This window comes from Cervus canadensis, chromosome 27 (assembly GCF_019320065.1).
Source record: "Cervus canadensis isolate Bull #8, Minnesota chromosome 27, ASM1932006v1, whole genome shotgun sequence".
NCBI lineage: Eukaryota > Metazoa > Chordata > Mammalia > Artiodactyla > Cervidae > Cervus > Cervus canadensis.
This window is the reverse complement of record NC_057412.1, coordinates 4,452,770-4,478,093: the sequence shown is the minus strand read 5'-3', so window position 1 is coordinate 4,478,093 and position 25,324 is coordinate 4,452,770. Positions and strand designations below refer to the sequence as shown.

Sequence of the window (25,324 nt, the reverse complement as noted above, 5' to 3'; positions counted from 1 at the left end):
ACAGCCACGGCCGAAGCCCAGGCCGCCGAAGCCTCCGCAGCCGTAGCCCAGGCCTCCGTAGTAGTCGCTGCAATGGCACATGGTGTCAGCGGGGGAGTCCGGTTTGCTGTTCAAGACCAGGTCTTCAGTGAGGATGTCAGCTCGTGCGGAGGGACGCTTATATACCTTGGTCAGAACACGTGGTTAACCATGTGACCATTCCTTTGTATCATTTCAAGTTATGCATTTACCTGAGGCCAATTGTTAATCTGTTTGCTGACAGGAGGAGAGGCACACACTCATTAAATTGCTTGAGCTTGCATAACTGCCTGGCTTAAAGGGCCTTGAACTGATTACATTCTTTGTTAATCAGAGAAAAAAAAATTGTAAAGTCACGAATTTATGTTGGCACAGTCACAAAGTAAAAATTTCCTGAATAGAATTCTTCATTACTAAACATATGGCATCATTCATATTTGACAGTGTTTTCTCTTAAAATTTTTTCTCATTTCTCATTTTCATAGCAGTCTTTGGATTGTCGTGTATTAATTCCACCTAGATTTAAATACAATGATCAAAATTTTAAATTTTGAATCTATAAAATTTTTCAAATAAATGTCAAATTTATTTCCCATTTGCATGTTTATAATATATACATATAATATACAAATATAATATGCATATATGTAATATATATGTTTATATACACAAGAAAGCTCTTTTGATTTTACATATGGTGTACAAACATCCTTTTGGTTTATAAATATAGTAAAATTTATCTCACGAGTGGCAAGGAGCTTTCCAAGGGAAAAAATTCACTTTCATGGCCAGTCTGAAAACCATTATAAATTATTGCCTCACACCATAACCCTCTTTTCCAGAATGGACAATACCCAAAATATGGCCTAAAAATGCACATGATCCTGGCTCTATGCTTTACAGTTACTATCTTTCTTCTCTTCTCTAGTCTTCTTCATGTTCCATGTATCATTCTTCTGTGAAACCTCTCTTTAAATCCCTGTCAACATTCATTCCCAGCCATGCTTGCATCAGCTAGGTCTTTTGTTCTTATCCACTTGTTCCAATCAGTATTTTATCTTTATCCACATGTCTCTAACTTTATTATAATATTTTTTATCTTAAATTTTCTTAACAATTCCGTTTGTCTCAGTCCCTTATTTTCTCTCAGGTAGCAGGCAAATATATTTTTTCATAATACTTGCCTACTAATTAAAGTTTAACCTTAAAATAAAGTTTGCATTCCCCTTAAAATCATACAGTTTTTGTAACAGAGCATCTCAAAATCTTGATTTCTTGAAAATCTCCCAAAATGAATGTGCAGTGATGAAATGACTGAGACAGAATAAAGGTACAGGAAGCTGATGACCAGTCTCTGCTGATCCTTGGCTCACTCTGTGAAGATCACAAACCCAATCCACGTGTAAGCTCCTTTGGATGTAATCATATCTTGCACTTGGGTCTTTAACAGCATATCACTTTCCAAGATTTAAATTATTACTGAGGATTTTGTTATGTTTTGTTACTGTGGCTTTGTTTTGAGGCTTAAATGGCATTTTTATTGAGATATAAATGACATATATTAGTTTCAGATGTACAACATAATGATTCAGTATTTGCATACATTGCAAAGTGATCACCATAATAAATCTAGTTAAATTCATCACCACACAGGAGCTAAAATTTTTCCTGTGTTAAAAACTATTAAGACTTGCTGTCTTAATAATTTTCAAATATACAACATAGTATCTGATGACATCTATTTTGTAAATGGTAGTTTGTAACGTCTGACAGCTTTCATCTATTTTGCCCACCCTTCACTCTTGCCTCTGCCAACCAACAACCCATTCTCTGTATCTATGAGCTCAGATTTTTGTTTTTGTTTTTTAATTCCACATCAGTGAAATCATATGATATATTTCTTTCTTGTCTTACTTATTTCACTTATTGTAATGACTTCAAAGGTTTCACTGGTGGCGCAGATGGTAAAGAGTCTGCTTGCAATGAGAGAGACCCAGGTTGGATTCCTGGGTCAGGAAGATCCCCTGGAGAAGGAAATGGCAACCCACTCCAGTTTTTTGCCTGGAAAATCCCATGGTCGGAGGAGCTTGGTAGGATGCAGTCCATGGGGTCGCAAAGAGTCGGAAACGACTGAACGACTTCTCTTTCATTTTTAATGACTTCAAAGTCCATCTATGTTGTTACAAGTAGAAAGATTTCTTTTTAAGACTGTGTAATGTTACACTTTATATGTATAAAACACAGTTTCTTTTCCATTCGTTTATCCATTGTCTCTTGGGTTAATGCCATATCTGAACTATTGTAAACAATCCTTCAGTGAACAAGAGAATGCAAATATTTTTCTTTTTTTATTTTTGCCCTGCTGCATGGCTTGTGGGTTATCAGTTTCACAACCAGAGATTGAATCTGGCCAAGGCAGTTAAAGTTCTCAATCCTAACCCCTAAGAAATCAGGGAACGCCCCATGAATATCTTTAGACTTACTGTTTTTATAACATGTTTAGTAATGCATTTACCCTACTGCATTTGTTTATTGTTTTTCCAAGCAAAAATGTTTGTTGAATTAATGAAAAAATAAATTTCATACAGCACAACTTGTGATAATCCTTTAAGGTGAATTATGGATTGAAATGACTGGGGTTTTAAAGGAATATTTAACTCAAAGGACTAATTAATCTTACTCTCAAATCCTCTTTTCTCCTTTATCAAGCTTTATTATATATTTATTCTGAAAAGAAAATAGTTGGCCAAAATTATATTTTTCTCAATGTGTCATTTTGAAGTCAAATGATGACAAAAAAATCTAACAAAGTTAAGCATCCCATGAATGATTTACTAAATCTACAAGATTGAGTGTGATGGGGGTAATTTATGTCATTTTCAGAGAAAATAGCTATGGTCACATGAGACAAAATCCAACAGATTCTACAATTTTCAAAAAAATGTTCAAAAATGAAATATGGCATGATTTACTTGTGTAATTTCAAAGAAAATAATAATATGCAAATATATAATTAATACCCAAGGTAAACTGGAAGTGGTCAAGAGGAAATGGCAAGAGTGAATATCAACATTTTAGGAATCAGTGAGCTAAAATGGACCAGAATGGGTGATTTTAATTCAGAGGGCCATTATATCTACTACTAGGGGAAAGAATCCCTTAGGAGAAGTGGAATGGCCCTCACAGTAACAGAAGAGTCCAAAATGCTGTACTTGGGTGCAATCTCAAAAATGACAGCATAATCTCTATTCATTTCCAAGGCAAACATTCAATATCACAGTAACCTAAGTCTATGCCCCAACCACTAATTTCAAAGAAGCTGGAACTGAATGGTTCCATGAAGACCTACCTGACCTTCTAGAACTAACACCAAAAAAAGATGTCCTTTTCATCATATGGGAGTGGACTGCAAAAGAAGAAAGTCAAGAAATAACCTAAGTAACAGGCAAGTTTGGCCTTAGAGTGCAAAATGAAGCAGGACAAAGCCTAAGAGACTTTTGCCAAGAGAACACATTGATCATAGCAAACACCCTCTTCCAACAACGCAAGAGACGAATCTTCAGTGTATATCACCAGATGGTCAATACCAAAGTCAGATTGATTATATCCTTTGCGGTCAAAGATGGAGAAGCTCTATACAGTCAGCAAAAACAAGACTGGGAGCTGACTGCGGCTCAGATCATGAACACCTTATTGCCAAGTTCAGATTTAAGTTGAAGAAAGTAGAGAATCAAATCCATTATGATTATACAGTAGAAGTGACAAATAGGTTCAAGGGATTAAATCTGATAAACAGAGTGCCTAAAGAAGTTTATGATATTGCACAGGAGGTGGTGATCAAAAGTATCCCCAAGAAAAAGAAATGCAAAAAGGCAAAACATTTGCCTGAGAAGGCTTTACAAAGAGCTGAGAAAAGAAGAGAAGCTAAAGGCAAAGGAAGAAAGGAAGATATACCCATGTGAATCCAGAGTTCCAAAGAATAGCAAGTAGAGATAAGAAAGCTTTCCTAAGTGAACACTACAAAGAAATAGTGGAAAACAATAGAATGGGAAAGACTCGAGATGTCTTAAAGAAAATTACAGAAACCAAGGGAACATTTCATGGAAATGGGCACAATAATGCACAGAAACAGCATGGACTTAATGGAAACAGAAGAGATTAAGAATAGGTGGAAAGAATATACAAAAGAACTATCCAAACAAAAGATCTTAATGAACCAAATAACTACAATGGTGTGCTCACTCACCTAGAGCCAGCAATCTTGGAATGCAAAGTGAAGTGGGCCTTAGGAAGCATCACTAAGAACAAAGCTATAGGAGGTGATGAAATTCCAACTGAACTATTGCAAATCTTAAAAGATGATGCTGTGAAAGTGCTGCACTCAATATGACAGCAAATTAGGAAAACTCAGCAGCGGCCACAGGACTGGAAAAGGTCAGTTTCCATTCCAATCCCAAAGAAAGGCAATGCCAAAGAATGTTCAAACTACTGAACAGCTGCACTCATCTCACACACTAGTAAAGTAAAGCTCAAAATTCTCCAAGCCAGACTTCAACAGTACATGAACTGAGAATTTCCAGATGTGCAAGCTGGATTTAGAAAATACAGAGGATCCAGAGATCAAACTGCCAAGAATCGCTGAATAATATAAAAAGCAAGAGATTCCAGAAAAAAAACTACTTTTGTTTCACTGACTGACTGTGTGGATCACAACAAACTGTGGAAAACTCTTCAAGAAATGAGAATACCAAACCACCTTACCTGCCTCTTGAGAAACCTGTATGCAGGTCACGAAGCAACAGTTAAAACTGCACTTGGAACAATGGACTGGTTCAAAATTGGGAAAGGGGTACTTCGAGGCTATATACTGTCACCCTGATTATTTAGCTTCTATACAGAGTACATCATGTGAAATACTGGGCTGGATGAAGTACAAGCTGGAATCAAGATTGTCAGGAGAAATATCAATAACCTCGGATATGCAAGTGACACCACTCTTATGGCAGAAAGCAAAGAGGAACTAAAGAGGCTTTTGATGAACGTGAAAGAGCAGAGGGAAAAAGCTGGCTTAAACATCAACATTAATTAAAACATAGATCATGGCATCTGTTCCCATATCCTCATGGCCATTAGATGGGAAACAATGGAAACACTGATAGAATTTATCCTCTTGGCCTCCAGAATGACTGCAGATTGTGACCGAAGCCATGAAATTAAAAGACGCTTGCTCCTTGGAAGAAAAGCCATGACAAACCTAGACAACATATTAAAAAGTACAGACATTACTTTGCTGACAAAGGTCCATATAGTCAAAGCTATAGCTTTTCCAGTAGTCATGTATGGATATGAGAGTTGGGCCATAAAGAAGGCTGAGCACTGAAGAATTCATGTTTTCAAACTGTGGTGCTGCAGAAGACTCTTGAGAGTCCCTTGGACTGCAAGGAGATCAAACCAGTCAATCCTAAAGGAAATCAGTCCTGAATATTCTGTGAAAGGACTGATGCTGAAGCTGAAATTCCAATACTTCGGCCACCTGCTGCAAAGAACTGATTCATTGCAAAAGACCCAGGTGCTGGGAAAGATTGAAGGCAGGAAGAGGAGTGTTCAACAGTAGACAAGATGGTTGAATGGCATCACTGACCCAATGCACATAAGTGTGAGCAAGCTCTGGTAAAGGGTGAAGGACAGGGAGCCTGGAGTACGGCAGTCCACGGGGTCACAAAGAGTCTGACATGACTGAGGCACTGAACAACTGTAGGGCTTGTCCATATACTAGGAACTATTACCTGATTGCACGGGTGCATACTCAGTCGCTTCTGTCATCTGACTCTCTGTGACCCCATGGACCATCGCTCACCAGGCTGCTCTCCCCATGGGATTTTCCCGACAAGAATATTGGAGCGAGCTGCCCACCTCTAGGGGAACTTCCCGACCCAAGCATCTAACCCATGTCTCCTGCTTAGCAAGGAATTCATTACCACTGAGCCACCCAGAAAGCCCTTTTTAAAAATATATTTACCCATTTATACCAAATATTATGTTTATATCATTATCTGAAGGTATCATTAAGTTTTTGGAAAACAATTTAGAAAATCTGGAATTTTTCCTATTCCTCATTTCTTATATTGCAATGAAATGATTGTTTTTGAAAGAATAATCTTTTATTTAAATTCTTCTTTAAATTTTTTTTTATAATTATCAAATAGAAGTTTTGATCAGTTGTAGATAAACAATTTTTTGCTCCTTGATAATATTTCTGTGCATTTAGTGTTTTTGATTTTGTTGTTCTTCAGTCACTAAATCATGTCCGTCTCTTTGTGACCCCATAAACTGAAGTAGGCCCGGCTTCCCTGTCCTTCTCTATCTCCTAGAGTTTCCTCAAACTCATATCCATTGAGCTGGTGATGCCAGTCAATCACATTCTCTGATGCCACCTTCTCCTCCTGCCCTCATCTTATCCAGCATCAATAATTTTTTTGTTTTTTTTCCCCCATTGAATTCTTACTGAATTACAAATGCTTCAATGCAGTTATGATGATGCAGATGATGTCAGAGAGTAAGTAAGATGAGTGAGTTGAGTGGCCAAAGTTCATATTTTTACTATCCAGCTTCTTAATGACTTTTAGATCATTTTACTCAGTTGTATCTTACATGCGTAACAAACTAGATGAAAGCAGAAGATGATGAATATAGAACAATATTATAACAGGTTATAATTAATAGATTCACAGAAAAACAGCTTATTTTTCCTAAAAATTTAGAAATGTGGATTTTAGGATTTGTGAAATGCAAGTATGCTCTGACTACAGTTTTAATAAAACAGAACACTACCAACTATCAATAGGTATGTCTAACACAAGCTGTTTTTATAAAAATATTAAAGGAGATAATCCTTGCATTTATAATAGACAAACAGAAAAATTACATACAGGTATGTATACATAATGAGTTAAATGAACCCCAGAAATCCATATTTTGTATTTCCAATGAGATAATTTATTGGTTGTCAACATCAGTCATCTGTTAGGGCCCAAGCTAACAAATTCCAGCAAACAGGAGACAGAGATGTGTATAATTAATAAATAAATTCTCTGAAATTCTTAAGGTTTGAGTGTATATAGGCCTAGGGTAATCTCAATTCATCGACTGAATAACGTTATGTCGAATCCACTGATGGTAGCAGATGTTGGGTTACTATAGTCAGAGTTTAGTAGAAGCTGGAGAAACCACATCTTCTAAAGAACAGTGGGCGGTGACAGCAGCCACAGCCAAAGCTTCGGAAACCAGAGCCACACCCGTAGCCTCCAAAGCCAGAGCCGAAGCGCAGCCTGCGGAAGCCGCCGCATCCACAGCCACCGCCGAAGCCCAGGCCGCCGAAGCCTCCGCAGCCGTAGCCCAGGCCTCCGTAGTAGTCGCTGCAATGGCACATGGTGTCGGGGGGGTCCGGTTTGCTGTTCAAGACCAGGTCCTGAGTGAGGATGTCAGCTCGTGCGGAGGGACGCTTATATACCGTGGACACAACACGTGCTAAAACACGTGGTCATTCCTTTGTATCATTTCAAGCTAAGCATTTACCTGAGGCCAATTGTTAATCTGTTTGCTGACAGGAGGAGAGGCACACACTCATTAAATTGTTTGAGCTTGCAAAACTGCCTGGCTAAAAGGGCCTTGAACTGATTATATTCTCTTTTAGTTAGAGGAAAAAAAAAAAAATTGCCGTCTAAGTCAGAAATTTGTGTTGGAACAGTCACAAAGTAAAAATTTCCTGAATAGAATTCTTCATTACTAAGCGTATTGCATCATTCATATTTGACAGTGTTTTCTCTTAAAATTTTTTCTCATTTCTCATTTTCATAGCACTCTTTGGATTGTCTTATATTAATTCCACCTAGATTTAAATACAATGATCAAAATTTTAATATTTGAATCTATAAAATTCTTCAAATAAATGTCAAATTTATTTCCCATTTGCATGTATATAATATATACATATACAAATTCAATATTTACATATAATGTAAATATATATAATATATATGTATACACAGATGAGAAAACTATTTTGATTTTACATATGGCATACAAAGCATCCTTTTGGCTTGTAAATATAGTAAAATTTATCTCAGGAGTGGCATGAATCTTTCCAAGGGAAAAAATTCACTTTCATAACCAGTCTGAAAACCATTATAAAGTATTGCCTCACATCATAACCCTCTTTTAGAGAACGGACAATACCTAAAATATGGCCTAAAAATGCTCATGATCCTGGCTCTATGCTTTACAGTTACTATCTTTCTTCTCTTCTCTAGTCTTCTTCATGTTCCATGTATCATTCTTCTGTGAAACCTCTCTTTAAATCTCTGTCAACATTCAGTCCCAACCATGCTTGCATCAGCTAGGTCTTTTTTTCTTATCCACTTGTTCCAATCAGTATTTTTTCTTTCTACTCATGTCTCTAATTTTATCGTGATTTTTTCTGTGTGTGTGATTTTTTTTTATCTTAAATTTTCTTTAGCACTTCTGTTTGTCTCAGTCCCTTATTTCTCTCAGGTAATAGGCAAATATTTTTTTCATAATACATTACTTACTCATTAAAGTTTAACCTTAATGAAAAATTATATTGTCTTAAAATTATATAGCATTTTTAACAGGGTATCTTAAAATCCTGATGTCTTGAAAATCTCCCAAAATGAGTGTGCAGTGATGAAGTGACTGAGACAGGAGGAAGGTACAGGAAGCTGATGACCAGTCTCTGCTGACCCTCGGCTCACTGTGAAGATTGCAAACCCAACCCACGGTTAAGCTCCTCTGGATGTAGTCATATCTTGCACTTGGGTCTTTGACAGCATATCACTTTCCACGATTTAAATTATTACTGAGGCTTTTGTTGTTTTGTTACTGTGGCTTTCTCTTGAGGCTTATAAATAGCATTTTTATTGAGATACAAATGGCATATTATATTCTTTCAGATGTACAATGTAATGATTCAGTATTTGCATACATTGCAAAGAGATCACCATGATAAGTCTAGTTAAATTCATCACCACACAGGAGTTAAAATTTTTCCTGTGTTAAAAACTTTTAAGACTTGCTGTCTTAATAACTTTCAAATGTACAATATAGTATCCCCATGACATCTGTTTTGTAACTGGAAGTTTGTAACTTCTGACCACTTTCACCTATTTTGTCCACCCCTCACTCCTGCCTCTGCCATGCAACAACCTGTTCTCTGTATGTATGAGCTCAGATTTCTGTTTTTGCTTTTGCTTTTTAATTCCACACATAAGTGAAATCATATGATAATTGTCTTTCTTTGTCTTACCTATTTCAGTTCACATAATGCCTTCAAAGTCCATCTATGCTGCTACAAGTAGAAAGATTTGTTTTTATGACTGTGTAGTTTCACTTTATATATATAAAACAGTTTCTTTATCTATTTTCATTTTTCCATTGTCTCTTTGGTTGATGCCATATCTGGCTATTGTAAAAATGATGCTTCAGTGAACAAGAAGGTGTAAATATATATATATATATTTGGTCTGCTCTGTGGTTTGTGGGTTACCAGATTTGCAACCAGAGACTGAATTTGGCCATGGCAGTAAAAGTTCAAAATCCCATACCCTGATAAACCAGAGAACTCCCCATGAATATCTTTTGAGTTATTGTTTTTATAACATTTTTGATAATGCATTTTCATAACTGGATTTGTTCATTATTTTCCAAGCAAAAATGTTTGATAAATTAATGAAAAAGTAAATTTTACATGGCAAAATTTTGATAATTTTTAAGGTGAATTATGAACTGAAATGACTTTCAGATTTTAAAGGAATATTTAACTCAAAGGACTAATTAATTTTAATGGCAAATCCTGTTTTCTCCTTTATCAAGCTTTATTTTTTATTTTTATTCTGAAAAAGAAAATAGTTGACCAAAATTATATTTTTCTCAATGAGTCATTTTGAAGTCAAATGATGACAAATAATCTAACAAAGTTAAGAATCCCATGAATGATTCAGTATATACTAAGTTGAGTGTGATAGGGGCTACTTTATGTCATTTCCAGTGAAAATAGCTATGGTCACATAAGATAAAATCCAATAGATTTTACAAAATTTTTAAAATGCTCAAAAATGATATATGACATGATTTATTTGTGCAATTTCAAAGAAAATAATAATACGTAAATATATAATTAAAAATTGTGGTAAATTGGAAGTGGTCAAGAGGAGATGGCAAGAGTACGCATTGACATTTTAGAAACCAGTGACCTAAAATGGACCAGAACGGGCGAATTTAATTCAGATGGCCATTATATCTACTACTAGGGGTAAGAACCCCTTAGAAGAAATGGAATAGCCCTCATAGTAACAAAAGAGTCCAAAATGCTGTACTTGGGTGCAATCTCAAAAACGACAGAATACTCTGTTTGTTTCCAAGGCAAACCATTCAATATCACAGTAACCCAAGTCTGTGCCCTTAGGGTAAGCACACTGACTGGAACCGCCTACCCTGGCCAGGAACCATAGACACCACTTCATGAGTTGTTTTATGACAGGAGGTCCTGGTAAGGAACTCGGAACTAATAAGTCACCCCCAACCAGAAGAGTTCAGGAAAGGTCCAAAGGAGACACCACATGTCTGACCACCTCCCAGAATCCTTCTCACTGGCATCTATCTTGGCTGAATGAGATGCAGCACCACTTGCACCACCAGTAAGGACTCTGAGTCATAATGATTGGCTAAGGACAACCGGGAAACTAATCCCATCACCATAAAACCAGGTGCAGAGCAGTTCTCCTGGGTTCTCTTACCTTACTGCACTCCACCCGGGTGCCCTTTTTCAATAAAATCTCTTGCTTTGTCAGCACATGTGTCTCCTCAGACAATTCATTTTCAAGTGTTAGACAAGAGCCTAGTTTCAGGCCCTGGAAAGGGCCCCCCTTCCTGCAACAAATGGCGACTCTGGCAGGGACTCTTCACTGCGACTGACATCCTGACCACTCAGGATACTCAGGGACCAGCTTGCCCACCAAAGGACCAGACCCAGTGGCTGCAACTGGGACCCTTTTGACCCTGGTCTCCTCCTGACGCAGACAACTGGCCAGAGTGCCCCCAACTGGGTAAGGAACAAGGGACTTTATTGACCTCCCTCCCCGCCCCTCTCTCTTTTCTCCCCTTAACCCTTCCTATCCTTCCCTTTTTTTCCCTAGTCCCCTGGTCCTGGATGCAGGAATCTGGTCAAAGGGCCTCAACCTGAGCTGAGGATTGGAGACTGATCACCTCGTTTTGGCAGAGAACTCAAATTCTGGTTCTGTTCCGGCCTGGTTTCTGATAGGGCTGAGTTCCAGCCCTCCCTTCTCTGGAGGCCCAAGGTAAAGTCCCGTAATGCCTGGGTATCTGCAGGTGGCAGGAGACATCTGTAAGGCCACCCCTTTTGTCCCCCTCTCCCGCTTCCTCCCCCTTCTGTTTTCAACCTTGTTTCCTTTCCTGTCTTTGAAATCTTTGACGATCTGGGATATTTTCATTTACTCTGTTAATACTTGGATCTGAAGTTTTGTGTCTTTATAAGAGGTTTTCTGAGAGGCTGTATTCTTGTATTTAAGGGAGTGTCTGATGAGGACTGCCAGGTCTATGTGTGTGTTTTATACTCTGTGTTCTGGGTTGTGATTTGTGACTGCCATTTTGCTTTGTCTGCCCCCCATTTGGTTTAGACCTGCTGCCATGTTGTTAGAACTTGATTTCCTTTCCCTGTTCCTTAAGTCCAGGACTCTCAGGAACACTTAATCTAGACCATTTCTAACTCCTGAGACTGAGGCAAAATGGGGAAAAGCCTTTAAAAATTTTATTTATTCCAACTGTTTTTTATAAACTAGTAAATTTTATATTGTAACATCTAATTCATGACTAAGTTTAGAAAATGAAGCTAGATCTTGCATTGTGTCTGTCTAAATATGTCTCAGGATGTGTTTGTCTCTAGATAATATTTTTGAGATTAATTTGTAAATGAGCTCTATTTAATTGGCTTAAAGCAAGGTAAGTGCTTACAAATCAAATAATTCTAAATTAAACAATAAATTCCAGGTTCATGTGACCTGGGAATTATTCAGTATTAAATACCTGATATTAATGTTTTTTGTTGACCTATCTAATATAGACATGTCTTAGACTAATTAACATTAAGTAGAATATTTTCATTGTACCTAGGTTTAATATAAGTTAAATATAATCACATGTGTTACAAGTTTGTCAACAAGGAAATTACCTCAAGTGAAGAAACCTCTAAAAAAATGTAAATTATATATGAACTTTTATATAAACTCTATTAAGAATAATTATGCTTTAGAAATGTCTGTCTAAAATAGTCTCTCCAGATTGGGGTAACATGAATTTCTAAGGGTTGTGCTAAAATAAGTGTTGGACGTCTGTTGAATAGTTAGGTAATTTCCAAATAAAATAAGATTTTGAAACATTTACTACTAAGCACTAATTTCCTTTTACAAAAAAACTAAAGAGATTTGGGACTATAGATGAATAATGTTTGGTGCCATCCTAAAATGTTCTAAGAAAGCAAGAGTTTTAGAAATTATCACTGGTATTTATGCTCAACAATCTATAAAATGCTAATATAAAAGTTAGTTCTTGATTGCTAAAGGAAAGTAGGAAGTGTGTTTTCAATAAAAGAAAAAAGGTATGAAAAAATACTGAAAAGAGTTATGCATGCTCAGGATTTTCTAAAATTAGATTACAATTAGTTAGATAAATGGATTTTGTTAAGAATGAAACAGCCATAGGAAAACTGGTTAGAGCCAACTAGGTCCAAGATTTGACTTCCACTAGACCTTGGAATCAGAGAAGGCAATTGCACCCCACTCCAGTACTCTTGCCTGGAAAATCCCATGGACAGAGGAGCCTGGGAGGCTGTAGTCCTAAGAGTCTGTAGCTCGCTAAGAGTCTGTCACGACTGAGCGACTTCACTTTCACTTTTCACTTTCATGCATTGGAGAAGGAAACGGCAACCCACTCCAGTATTCTTGCCTGGAGAATCCCAGGGACAGGGGAGCCTGGTGGGCTGCCATCTATGGGGTTGCACAGAGTCGGACACGACTGAAGTGACTTAGCAGCAGCAGCAGCAGCAGACCTTGGTATGTATGCCCGTTGTGACATATCAACAAGCTAAATGATACACCCATTTGGTCAGACTAAATCTAACCAAATGTTCTAAACCCTTTTAATTGATTTTTTTTTTTTTTTTTGGACAAAACTTCCTAAATTGAATTCTTTTGAAATTCCTTTGACCTCTAGCTAATTTTGGGGTGCTTCAAAGGGCCCCTGAAACATCCCAAAGAAAGATATTAAACTAATTGTGTTTATTAGGTAGGTTAAATTACATGAAAATATTATCAAATGAGTAATAAATCCTCTCATGTTATAATGTATGATAGAATTACTGATATAGATTTCCTAGAAATTATATGGAGTTCTTGACATTCTGATATGTCCTGGTATTCTAATCTGATGACTTCACAAAAATTAACAAAAGGACTGAATGAACCAGCGGATATGCTCATAATTTTTATGGTTTCTATTTGAAAAATTATGGGTTTGAATCTGTGTCTTCCTGGAGTAGGGAAAACCTGCCTCTCAAACTAATTATGACAATAATTTGGTAAAATTATATTTTAGAAACAAAATAATTCTATTTTCTTTCCATCTGACTCCTCCAGAAATTGGAAACTCTTAGGTTTCCAGTAAGTTTATCAAATGAATTAGGAAGATTATCTCACTAACAGGTACAAAAATCTCAAGGAATTTTTGAGACCTTAAAAAGGGAAGAATTCACCTAGATTTGTTAGGCAAAAATCTGTGATAAACCTTTGGTGTGAGTTTCCCAGCCCTGTTTTACTTTAAAAGTTCAGTCTAAGACTCTATAAATGTTTCAGCAAAATAAAAAGTCTATGATCAATTATGGTTATATAAATCATCAGGCCAAAATTAGTGACAGCAGGCCTATTTTGCAAACAAACTAGCCTTAATTTGGTTATATTTGATAAAAATGAGGGTAATTTTAGGTGAAAAAGAGATTTCAATAAATGTTAAATCCCAGTTTGTTAATGGAGATCTGCATCTAGTAAGACTCATTTCTTGGATAGTTCTTTGCTGTTATGCGATATTAATGTAAAATTTAATTGAATTCTTAAAGAACACACTAAGTTTGTTTCTGAAGCTTATCTCAGTGATCTATCTTTGGATGAAGATCAGATGCCTCATGACCTGCAAACAGGGATGGAAAAAGACATAGTTTAAGGGACTGTCTCCAACCTGGATGGAAGGACTTTTTTTTTTCAGGTACTCTTAACTAGCTCATACACAATGAAACTGAAGGGAAATTGACTCTTAGATTAATTCCCACTTCCAAAGGCCTCTCCACTGGACTGGTCTATAGAGAAGACAGCTGACCTGATCTCACCTTAAAATGATGCTCAAACAGAGGAGAAACTGCCCTACACCAGGATGAGAAGACAATGACATGAGAGGTAGGCAGCTTGCTCAAGATGCTGGACCTGATTCGTATGATCATTTATAATGTTTTCTTGATTTCTTAGATCTTTGGATATAAATCAAATGCTTTTCTATCATAGGCATGATCCTATGCTAGTTTTAGAAATCAATCCAGTTGTTGGGTCTGTGGCCAATTACCTGTGTCTAGTTCAAATTTCTCTACTACAAGGCTCTAACTGGTTGGCCCTGAGAAAATTCACTTAAAAAAAAAAAAATATATATATATATATATATATATACATATATATAGTCATATTCAGGTCACTATTGATATTACTAGATGGGATTCCCTCACCTGGCCAATTAATAATGTTTGCTCTGACTTGGCCAAAAACTTGAGTTTTCTTCTATTATTCAAGCTTAATCAGAGCAACAAGTCAAGTTTCAGCAAAGGGAAAAATCATCTACAGTTATGGGATGGATTTATATAGATAATTACCAAGCTATGGTAATTTAGGTTTAAAGTCTCCTCTATGTTGGAAACAATTAAATCATACCAAGGATAATCAGTCTAGTAACACTAGAAACCTGGGCTGTGTGCCTATAGACAGTGCCAATATATAATTTCTCTGGAAGATAAAGATTCATACAGAGTGGACTAAGTCAGATGACCTGGGATATACTGGGCTACATCTAATGGAAGCTCTTAAGTCTTACTTATGACTGTACTAATACTGCTGGCTATGTTCTTTGTATTTCACCTGTTTTACAAAATTGCTGTTCCTTTCACTGCCAAATGTGTGACTGAGGACTCTGATAAAATAATGTATAGTTCCATGTGAGATAGATGATGGTAACAGTGTAACTCTAGATATGGAAAGAAGCAACAAGAGGGAATGTTTTCATGGACCAAGAAGCTAGTAAGACAGGTGGTCCAGAGAATTTTAGATACTGTTTTATGGCCTAGTCCAGTAACAACACATTGAATGACTTGTCAGCAAAATCTTTGCCAAACCTGAGAATGGACATTCTCAGCACCATGGGATAAAATCGTCATGAAATGCCCCCCCCCGAAAATCATGGTCAAGTTTATGAACAAAAAGGGGCTCTGCCAGCTGAAAACTGACACTTGCCATCTACATCTACAGAGATTAAATCATGGCCACTGCAAATGCTGACCTTCAACTCCCCTGAAAGGAGTTCAGGGTGGAAATCAGGAATGAGGCACTCTGTGCTCTGGGGAAAACTGGCAGAACAGGACTTCAGATAGTTTGATCTTTTCAGGGGAAGATTTTATGAGTTCCAATTCTTGCATCTTCTCATACCTAGAGAAATACTGACATCATTAATGGTGACATCTGCTTTGGCTATTAAGAAAACTTTACAATTAAGAGTCAAAATAAAATAGGTATGGGTCAGACATCCTGGGAAATAACTAGGTGTTACTATGGGTGTAATTTCAGACTAGACCTTGTATTGCTAAATACTTCAGTTTTCTGAGTCATGTCAGGCTTGGATTCCACCATTCTCAAAACAATGTCTGCTGGAAGCTAGTAACTTCAACCTTACTTTTTTTTTATAAAACTAGGCAACTGCCTACCTGGCTACAAGTCTCCCCAAAGTGCGAGGTCCAGACTGGGTTTCAGGTCAGTTCTTCTAAAAATAAATGAGATTTATTTTGTCTATTAAAATTCCAGTTATCACTCCTCCAAATACTTCTAATTGGGTCTGTTACACCAAAATAGCAGAGCAAGGGATTGAGATTTTAATCATGCAAGATTCAGATCTAGGATTTGAAACTCAGGAATACTTCCAATTCAGTGTCTATTCTCCAAGCTGAGGCAGTCTTATGCCCTATTTTGACAGGAAGTTATCACAGTCATAGTTGCCTAATTCCCTAAATTAAAACTGAGCAGGACTCTGTGGGGCTCTGGAGTGCAGATCTGTTCTATGTTCTCCATTTCTTGTCTATATGATATAGGCTTCACTCTGCCTCCTTGACCTTCCCTGAATTCCAAAGGGTGGATTCAAACAATTGCTAATCAGGGAAGGGAGGGGATACAGAAACAGAGGAGGAACAATCAAATGGTGGTACATCCTTGAGACAGGGTCCTGGTTCCTACTCAAAGAAATATGCATAACAATGTCTTTGATTTCTACAGAACTGGGGCCCCCACCCAGGTGGAGGATGGTAACTTTAGAATGAGCATAAGATTCCTGGAGCACAGTTCTGCTGCATCACCACCAACCAATCAAAGTCACAGACCCTGCAGCCCTCACCCCAAATGTTGCCTTCTGTTTCCAGGGACCAGAGATGACCATCCTGTTAGGTCTCCTGTTTGACCCCTGTCTATTTCCTCTCTGAGAGGAGCCAATAGTTTTCCAACTAAATTACTGTTATTACAAGGGTGATTGCTGGTTTCAGGAAAAAACTTACCTCAACTTAGATCAGGTAGAGAAAGACTTCTGCTCTGCTAGGCAGGCCTACACCCTTGCACAGCAGGGCGAAGTTACAGAAGAAAGAGACCTCTGCCCCAATTCCCAAGAAGCATCTTGAGTATGATGTCTCTCAGTGGGGAGTTGTTAGGGGAAGCACACTGACTGAAACTGTCCACCCTGGCCAGGCACCACAGTAACAATTTCATGAGTTGTTTTATGACAGGAGATCCTGGTAAGGTACATGGAACTAATAAGCCACCACCAACTGGAAGAGTTCTGAGACAGGTCAAAAAGAGACACCACATGTCCGACCACCTCCCAGAATCCTTCTCACCGGCGTCCATCTTGTCTGAATGAGATGCACCACCATTTGCATCACCAGGAAGCACTCTGAGTCAGAATGATAGGCTAAAGACAACCAGGAAACTAATCCCATCACCATAAAACCCGAGGCTGCCACATAGAAGAGCAGTTCTCCTGGGGACCCTTACCCTCTTGCTCTCCACCTGGCTGTCCTTTCCCAATAAAATCCTTTGCTTTGTCACACATGTGTCTCTGTGGACAATTTATTTCTGAGTGTTAGACAAGAGCCCAGTTTTGGGCCCTGGAAGGGGTCCCCCTTCCCGCAACACAACCACTAATTCTGAAGAAGCTGAAGTTTGAATGGTTCCTTGAAAACCTACAAGATCTTCTAGAGCTAATACCAAAAGATGTCCTTTTCATCATTGAGGACTGGAATGTAAAAAAAGGAAGTCAAGAGATAACCTGAGTAACAGGCAAGTTTGGCCTTAGAGTACAAAATGAACCAGGACAAAGGCTAACAGAGTTTTGCCAAGAGAACATGTTGGTCATAGCAAACACCCTCTTCTAGCAACACAAGAGACGTCTCTACACATGTCCATCACCAGATGGTCAATACAAAAACCGGATTGATTATGTTCTTTGCAGCCAAAGATGGAGAAGCGCTATACTGTCAGAAGAAAAAACACTGGGAGCTGACTGTGGCTCAGATCATGAACACCTTAATGACAAGTTCAGACTTAAAATGAAGAAAGTAGGGAATCAAATCCCTTATGATTACACAGTAGAAGTGACAAATAGATTCAATGGATTAAATCTGATAAACAGAGTGATTGAAGAACTATGGATGCAGGTTCATGACATTGTACAGGAGGTGGTGATCAAAAGCATCCCCAAGAAAAAGAAATGCAAAAAGGCAAGAGGGTTGCCTGAGGAGGCCTTACAAAGATCTGAGAAAAGAAGAGAAGTTAAAAGGCAAAGGAAGAAAGGAAGATATACCCATCTGAATGCAGAGTTCCAAAGAATAGCAAGGAGAGATAAGAAAGCTTTCCTAAGTGAACAATGCAAAGAAATAAAGGAAAACAATAGAATGGGAAAGACTAGAGATGTCTTGAAGAAAATTAGAGACACCAAGGGAAGATTTCATACAAAGACGGGCACAATAAAGAATAGAAACAGCATAGACCTAACAGCAGCAGAAGAGACTAAGAAGAGGTGGAAAGAATACACAGAAGAACTACACAAAAAAGCTCTTAATGAACCAAATAACCACGGTGGTGTGGCCACTTACCTAGAGCCAGCCATCTCAGAGTGCAAAGTCAACTGGGCCTTAGGAAGCATCACTAAGAACAAAGTTATAGGAGGTGATGGAATTCCAGCTAAACTATTTCAAATCCTAAAAGATGATGCTATTAAAGTGTTGCATTCAATATGCCAGCAAATTTGGAAAACTCAGCAGAGGCCACAGGACTGGAAAAGGTCAGTTTTCATTCCAATCCCAAAGGCCAAAGAATGATCAAACTACTGCACAACTGCACTCATCTCACATCCTAGCAAATTAATCCTCAAAATTCTCTAAGCCAGGCTTCAACAGTATGTGAACTGAGAACTTCCAGACGTGCAAGCTGGGTTTAAAAAATCAGAGGAACCAGAGATCAAATTGCCAAGAATTGTTGGATCATAGAAAAAGCAAGAGAATTCCAGAAAAACATCTACTTCTGCCTCAGTGACTGGCTGAAGCCTTTGACTGTGTGGATCACAAAAAACTGTGGACAATTCTTCAAGAGATGAGAATATCAAACCACCTTACCTGCCTTCTGAGAAACCTGTATGCAGGTCAAGAAGCAACAGTTAAAACTGCACTTGGAACAAAGGACTGATTCAAAATTGGGAAAGGAATACTTCAAGGCTGTATATTGTCACCCTGATTATTTAGCTTCTATACAGAGTACATCATGTTAAATGTTGGGCTGGATGAGGCACAAGCTGGAATCAAGATTCCTGGGAGAAATATCAATAACCTCACATATGCAGATGACACCACCTTTATGGGAGAAAGCAAAGAGGAACTAAAGTGCCTTTTGAGGAAAGTGAAAGAGGATAGTGAAAAAGCTGGCTTAAAGCTCAACATTCAAAAAACTAAGATCATGGCATCCAGTTCCATCACTTATTGGCAAATAGATGGGGAAACAATGGAAACAGTGAGAGACTTGATTTTCTTGGGCTTTAAAATCACTGAAGATGTTGACTGCAGCCATGAAATTAAAACACCTGCCTCTTGGAAGGAAAGCTAAGCCCAGCCTAGACAGCAATATCAAAAAGCAGAGACATTACTTTCATGACAAATGTCCATATAGTCAAAGCTATGGTTTTTCCAGTAGTCATGTATGGATGTATGAGTTATACTGTAAAGAAGGCTGAAGGCTGAAGAATTGGTGCTTTTGAACTGTGGTACTGGAAAAGACACTTGAGATTCTCTTGGATGACAAGGAGATCAAGCCAGTCAATCCTAAAGGAAATCAGTCCTGAATAATCATTAAAATGACTGATGTTGAAGCTGAAGCTCCAATACTTTGGCCACCTGATGCAAACAACTGATTCATTAGGAAAGACCCTGGTGCTGGGAAAGATTGAAGGCTGGAAGAGAAGAGAAGGATAGAGGATGAGATGGTTGGAAGGCATCACTGACTCAATGGACATGAGTTTGAGCAAGCTCAATAAATGGTGAAGGACAGGGAAGCCTGTTGTGCTGCAGTCCATGGGATGGCAGAGTTGGACACGACTGAGGGAATGAACAAGAGAAACAATATTAAGAACAAAAAATTGTGAAACAATGCTGTGAAATATATGAACCAGGTATTTTTATTCATTTCACTCTGCATTAAACAATAGAACAATGACAATATCCTGTGGATATTAATTATCTTTGAAAACTGAGAAATGTACATTTCTTTTGAGTGGGTTTTTTTTTTTTTTTTTGGTTTTTTTTTTTTTTGGAAGTGTGGTTTTGTTAATTCAGTGGACTCTAAGATTGAGCTGGCTTCCCTGACAGCTCAGTTGGTAAAGAATCTGCCTGCAGCGCAGGAGACCCCAGTTGCCTTCCTGGGTCGGGAAGATCTGCTGGAGAAGGGATAGGCTACCCACTCCAGTATTGTTGGGCTTCCCTTGTGGCTCAGCTGGTAAAGAATCTGCCTGCAATGTGAGAGACCTTGGTTCGATCGCTGGGTTGGGAAGATCTCCTGGAGAAGGGAAAGGCTACCCACTCTAGTATTCTGCCTGGAGAATTCCATGGACTGTATAGGGGTCACAAAGAGTCGGACATGACTGAGCGACTTTCACTAATACCAAGATTGAGTAATTCTCTGTTAATCTTCTTGGGAACTGTCGACAAGAAGACAATGAGTTGATTGTGAAGCTCAAATCCTGTTTTGATGTGCTAAATGATGAAAGTATATTCTTCCATTGCCTAATTGTAACTTTTATTTGGAAGCCAAAGGCACTTCTGGTGACTCAGTAGTAAAAAAATCTATGTGCTAATTCAGGAGACACAGGTTTGATCCCTTGGTAAGAAAGTTCCCCTAGAGAAGGAAATGGCAACCCACTCCAGTATTCTTGCCTGAAAAATCCTATGGAAAGAGGAGCCTGTTGGGCAACATACAGTTCATGGACCTGCAAAAGATTCAGACGTGAATCAGTGACTAAACAGCAACAACAAAGGACACGTCCACCATGAATTCAAAATGTGATTCTTAGACAAAGTTAATTGAATCATAAAGTAACATGTAGCAAATTAGAATAGTATATTTTGCTAGGAGTGTCATACACAATGCATTTCTATATAATGATATTGATGGGTGTTTTTACTTTTAGCCCTGTAGGGCATGTTCATAGACTAGGAACTATTACCTGATTAAGTGTGCTCTACGGGAGTCATTAATGTATAATATCTCATCTGTTCTGTATACTGAAACTCTGTAATATTCAGACTGGATTTACTGAAAGGATAGATGATAGCTCTTGCCTAAGCAAGTTTCTTTATATGTAGATGGTATGTACCTTTCAAATGAAGACTTTCATCTTCTATAGACAAAGGTATATACATACATATATATAAATATAAATATAATAGACATGCATATAGATATAGGCAAAATTTAGGGCTTCCCTGGTGGCTCAGCAGTAAAGAATCCACCTGCAATGCAGGAGCTGCAGGAGCTGAAGTTTCAATCCCTGGGTTTGGAAGGTCCCCTGGAGGAGGGCATGGTGGCCCACTCCAATATTCTTGCCTGGGGAATCCCATGGACAGAGGACCTTGGCAGGCTACAGTCCGTGGAGTCACAAAGAGTCAGACATAACTGAAGTGACTTAGCATGCAAGCACACACATAGGTAAAATCTAGCTAAAGCTAGCACTGAAATTGAATTTCAGTTTTTTATGTATTCTACAATAATAAAATATAAAAATGGTAATTCTATCTAAGAAAATCTTCTTTCATATCCCCCATAAATTCAGCTAAGTTCAGGGGAGCTGAGCAAAACTTTCAAGATACTCTGCTTACCTGCATGGATTGAGGGAAATACACCGAAGAAGGAGACTGCCTTCTGGCACTGACATTCAGATCTTGGCCTTAGTCCTGATGCTATCACTAGAGGTGATATAACGATTTAGAAACCAATTTCTTTACTGACTTTTTTTTTTTTTTTTTTTTGGAAGCTGCAAGATGAGCTACAAAGCACTACTGATATTTATTGTTTGTTTATGAGATTGCTGTATGACTGAATCAAATATATTTGATCAATTTAAACAAAAATCCCTTCATAGATATAAAGAACAGATTGGTGGCTGACAGAAAGAAGGAGGTGGGGTGGGAAAAATGGGTGAAGGAGGTCAAAAGCTACAAACGTTTAGTTACAAACTACGTAAATCATTGTACATCATGATGATTATGGTTAATAATCATACTATATCACATATTTGAAAGTTAAGAGAATAATGTTAAAAGTTCTCATAGGAAAAAAATGAGACTGTGTGGTGATGGATGCTAATTAGACTTATTGCGATGTATATTTTGCAATGTATACAGATACTGTAGATCAGTTGGTAAAGAATTCGCCTGCAATGCAGGGGACCCCAGTTTGATTCTTGGGCCGGGAAGATCCGCTTGGAGAAGGGATAGGCTACGCACTCCAGTATACTTGGGCTTCCCTTGCGGCTCAGCTGGTAAATAATCTGCCTGCAATGCGGGAGACCTGGGTTTGATCTTTGGGTTGGGAAGATCCCCTGGAGAAGGGAAAGGCTACTCACTCCAGTATTCTGGCCTGGAGAATTCCATGGACAGTATAGTGCATGGGGTCATAAAGAGACAGACTCGACTGAGTGACTTTCACTTTCACTTCACTCTCACAAATACTGAGTCATTATGTTGTACACATGAAACCAACATAATGTTATATGCCAAGTATACCACAATAAAAAAACAATCTTAAGTTTATATTATTACCTGAATACATCATTTGATTTCAGACAAAAATTTGTATTTGTTTACATATTTTTCTTATTTCATCAATAAAATGTTCCCTTCTGTCCAGTTTTAAAAGGAGAAATTCAGATTTAACTGAAATTAAGATTGATAGCATAACTCTTTGGATTATCTGTGCTTGTCATCAGGATTAGCTAAAAACTAAATTAGTTCACAGTTACATCATGTTGTTTCTTTTTCTTGTTAGGTTGAAAAAATGGTCAATATAATGAAAGTAGAAAAGAAAAATATCATGTCAAGTCATGAGGATTCAGTAATAATATAGGAAAGCTAACAGAAATGTCTTATTTAAAATATTTTTAGTTAAATAATGTCCTATGAAAAATATTCATTGGCATTGCCTATCTTCAGGATTGTCATGAAAACTGACCTTTTGAATTTCTGTGGCCACTGCTGAGTTTTCCAAATTTGCTGGCATATTGAGTGCACCACTTTCACAGCATCATCTTTCAGGATTTGAAATAGCTCAACTGGAATTCCATCACCTCCACTAGCTTTGTTCCTAGTGATGCTTTCTAAGGCCCACTTGACTTCACAATCCAGGATGTCTGGCTCTAGGTGAGTGATCACACCATCGTCATTTATCTGGGTTGTGAAGATCTTTTTTGTACAGTTCTTCTGTGTATTCTTGCCACCTCTTCTTAGTATCTTCTGCTTCTGTTAGGTCCATACCATTTCTGTCCTTTATCGAACCCATCTTTGCATGAAATTTCCCTTGGTATCTCTCATTTTCTTGAAGAGATCTCTAGTCTTTCCCATTCTGTTGTTTTCCTCTATATCTTTGCATTGATCACTGAGGAAGTCTTTCTTGTCTCTCCTTGCTATTCTTTGGAACTCTGCATTCAGATGGGAATATCTTTCCTTTTCTCCTTTGCTTTTTGCTTCTCTTCTTTTCACAGCTATTTGTAAGGCCTCCTCAGACAACCATTTTGCCTTTTTGCATTTCTTTTCCATGGGGATGGTCTTGATCCCTGTCTCCTGTACAATGCCACAAACCTCTGTCCATAGTTTATCAGGCACTCTGTCTATCAGATCTAGTCCCTTAAATCTATTTCTCACTTGCACTGTATAGTCATAAGGGATTTGATTTAGGTCATACCTGAATGGTCTAGTGGTTTTCCCTACTTTCTTCAATTTAAGTCTGAATCTGGCAATAAAGAGTTCATGATTTGAGCCACATCAGCTCCCAGTCTTGTTTTTGCTGACTGTATAGAGCAGAGGAACCAGAGATCAAATCGCCAACATCTGCTGGATCATCAAAAAAGCAAGAGAGTTCCAGAAAAACAACTCTTTCTGCTTTATTGACTATTCAAAAGCCTTTGACTGTGTGGATCACAATAAACTGTGGAAAATTCTGAAAGAGATGGGAATACCAGACCACCTGACCTGCCTCTTGAGAAACATATATGCAGGTCAGGAAACAACAGTTAGAACTGGACATAGAAAAACAGACTGATTCCAAATAGGAAAAGGAGTATGTCAAGGCTGTATATTGCCACCTTGCTTGTTTAACTTATATGCAGAGTACATCATGAGAAATGCTGAGCTGGAATAAGCACAAGCTGGAATCAAGATTGCTGGGAGAAATATCAATAACCTCAGATATGCAGATGACACCACCCTTATGGCAGAAAGTGAAGAAGAACTAAAAAGCTTCTTGATAAAAGTGAAAGAGGAGAGTGAAAAAGTTGGCTTAAAGCTCAACATTCAGAGAACTAAGATCATGGCATCTGGTCCCACCACTTTATGGGAAATAGATGGGGAAACAGTAGAAACAGTATCAGACTTTTTTTTATCAGACTTTTTTGGGGGGCTCCAAAATCACTGCAGATGGTGATTGCAGCCATGAAATTAAAAGACACTTACTCCTTGGAAGAAAAGTGATGACCAACCTAGACAGCATATTAAAAAGTAGAGATGTTACTTTGCCAACAAAGGTCCATCTAGTTAAGGCTATGGTTTTTCCAGTGGTCATGTATGGATGTGAGAGTTGGACTGTGAAGAAAGCTGAGCACCAAAAAATTGATGCTTTTGAACTGTGGTGTTGGAGAAGGCTCCTGAGAGTCCCTTGGACTGCATGGAGATCCAACCAGTCCTTCCTAAAGGAGATCAGTCCTGGGTGTTCACTGGAAGGACTGATGTTGAAGCTGAAACTCCAATACTTTGACCACCTAATGTGAAGAGTTGACTCATTGGAAAAGACCCTGATGCTGGGAGGGATTGGGGACAGGAGGAGAAGAGGACGACAGAGGATGAGATGACTGGATGGCATCACCGACTCGATGGACATGAGTTTGCATAAACTCTGGGAGTTGGTGATGGACAGGGAGGCCTGGTGTGCTGCGGCTCATGGGGTCACAAAGAGTCGGACATGACTGAGCGACTGAACTGAACTGAACTGATGAAAATATTACCCTAATTCTTATTTACTATAGATCAGGTGCTTGGTGAAAATATCAAATGAAATAATACGCTAAACAGAGTGATATAAAAGGTGGATTAAATTTTTGGATAGGTGGTTTACTTTCC

At 38.1% G+C, this 25,324-nt stretch overlaps 1 protein-coding gene across 1 annotated transcript; it reads right to left on the bottom strand.

Moving 5' to 3' along the window:
- Positions 1–7,002: 7,002 nt before the first annotated feature.
- LOC122428847 (keratin-associated protein 19-3-like) lies at positions 7,003–7,469 on the bottom strand. Its single transcript, XM_043448977.1, has one exon. It carries the CDS (start codon positions 7,445–7,447, stop codon positions 7,226–7,228), a length of 222 nt encoding a protein of 73 aa, XP_043304912.1. The 5' UTR covers positions 7,448–7,469; the 3' UTR covers positions 7,003–7,225.
- Between the last annotated feature and the right edge of the window lie 17,855 nt (positions 7,470–25,324).

Coding starts and splice junctions, on each gene's coding strand:
- LOC122428847 (XM_043448977.1), bottom strand. CDS start 7,447: ATGTGCCATTGCAGCGACTACTACGGAGGCCTGGGCTACGGCTGCGGA.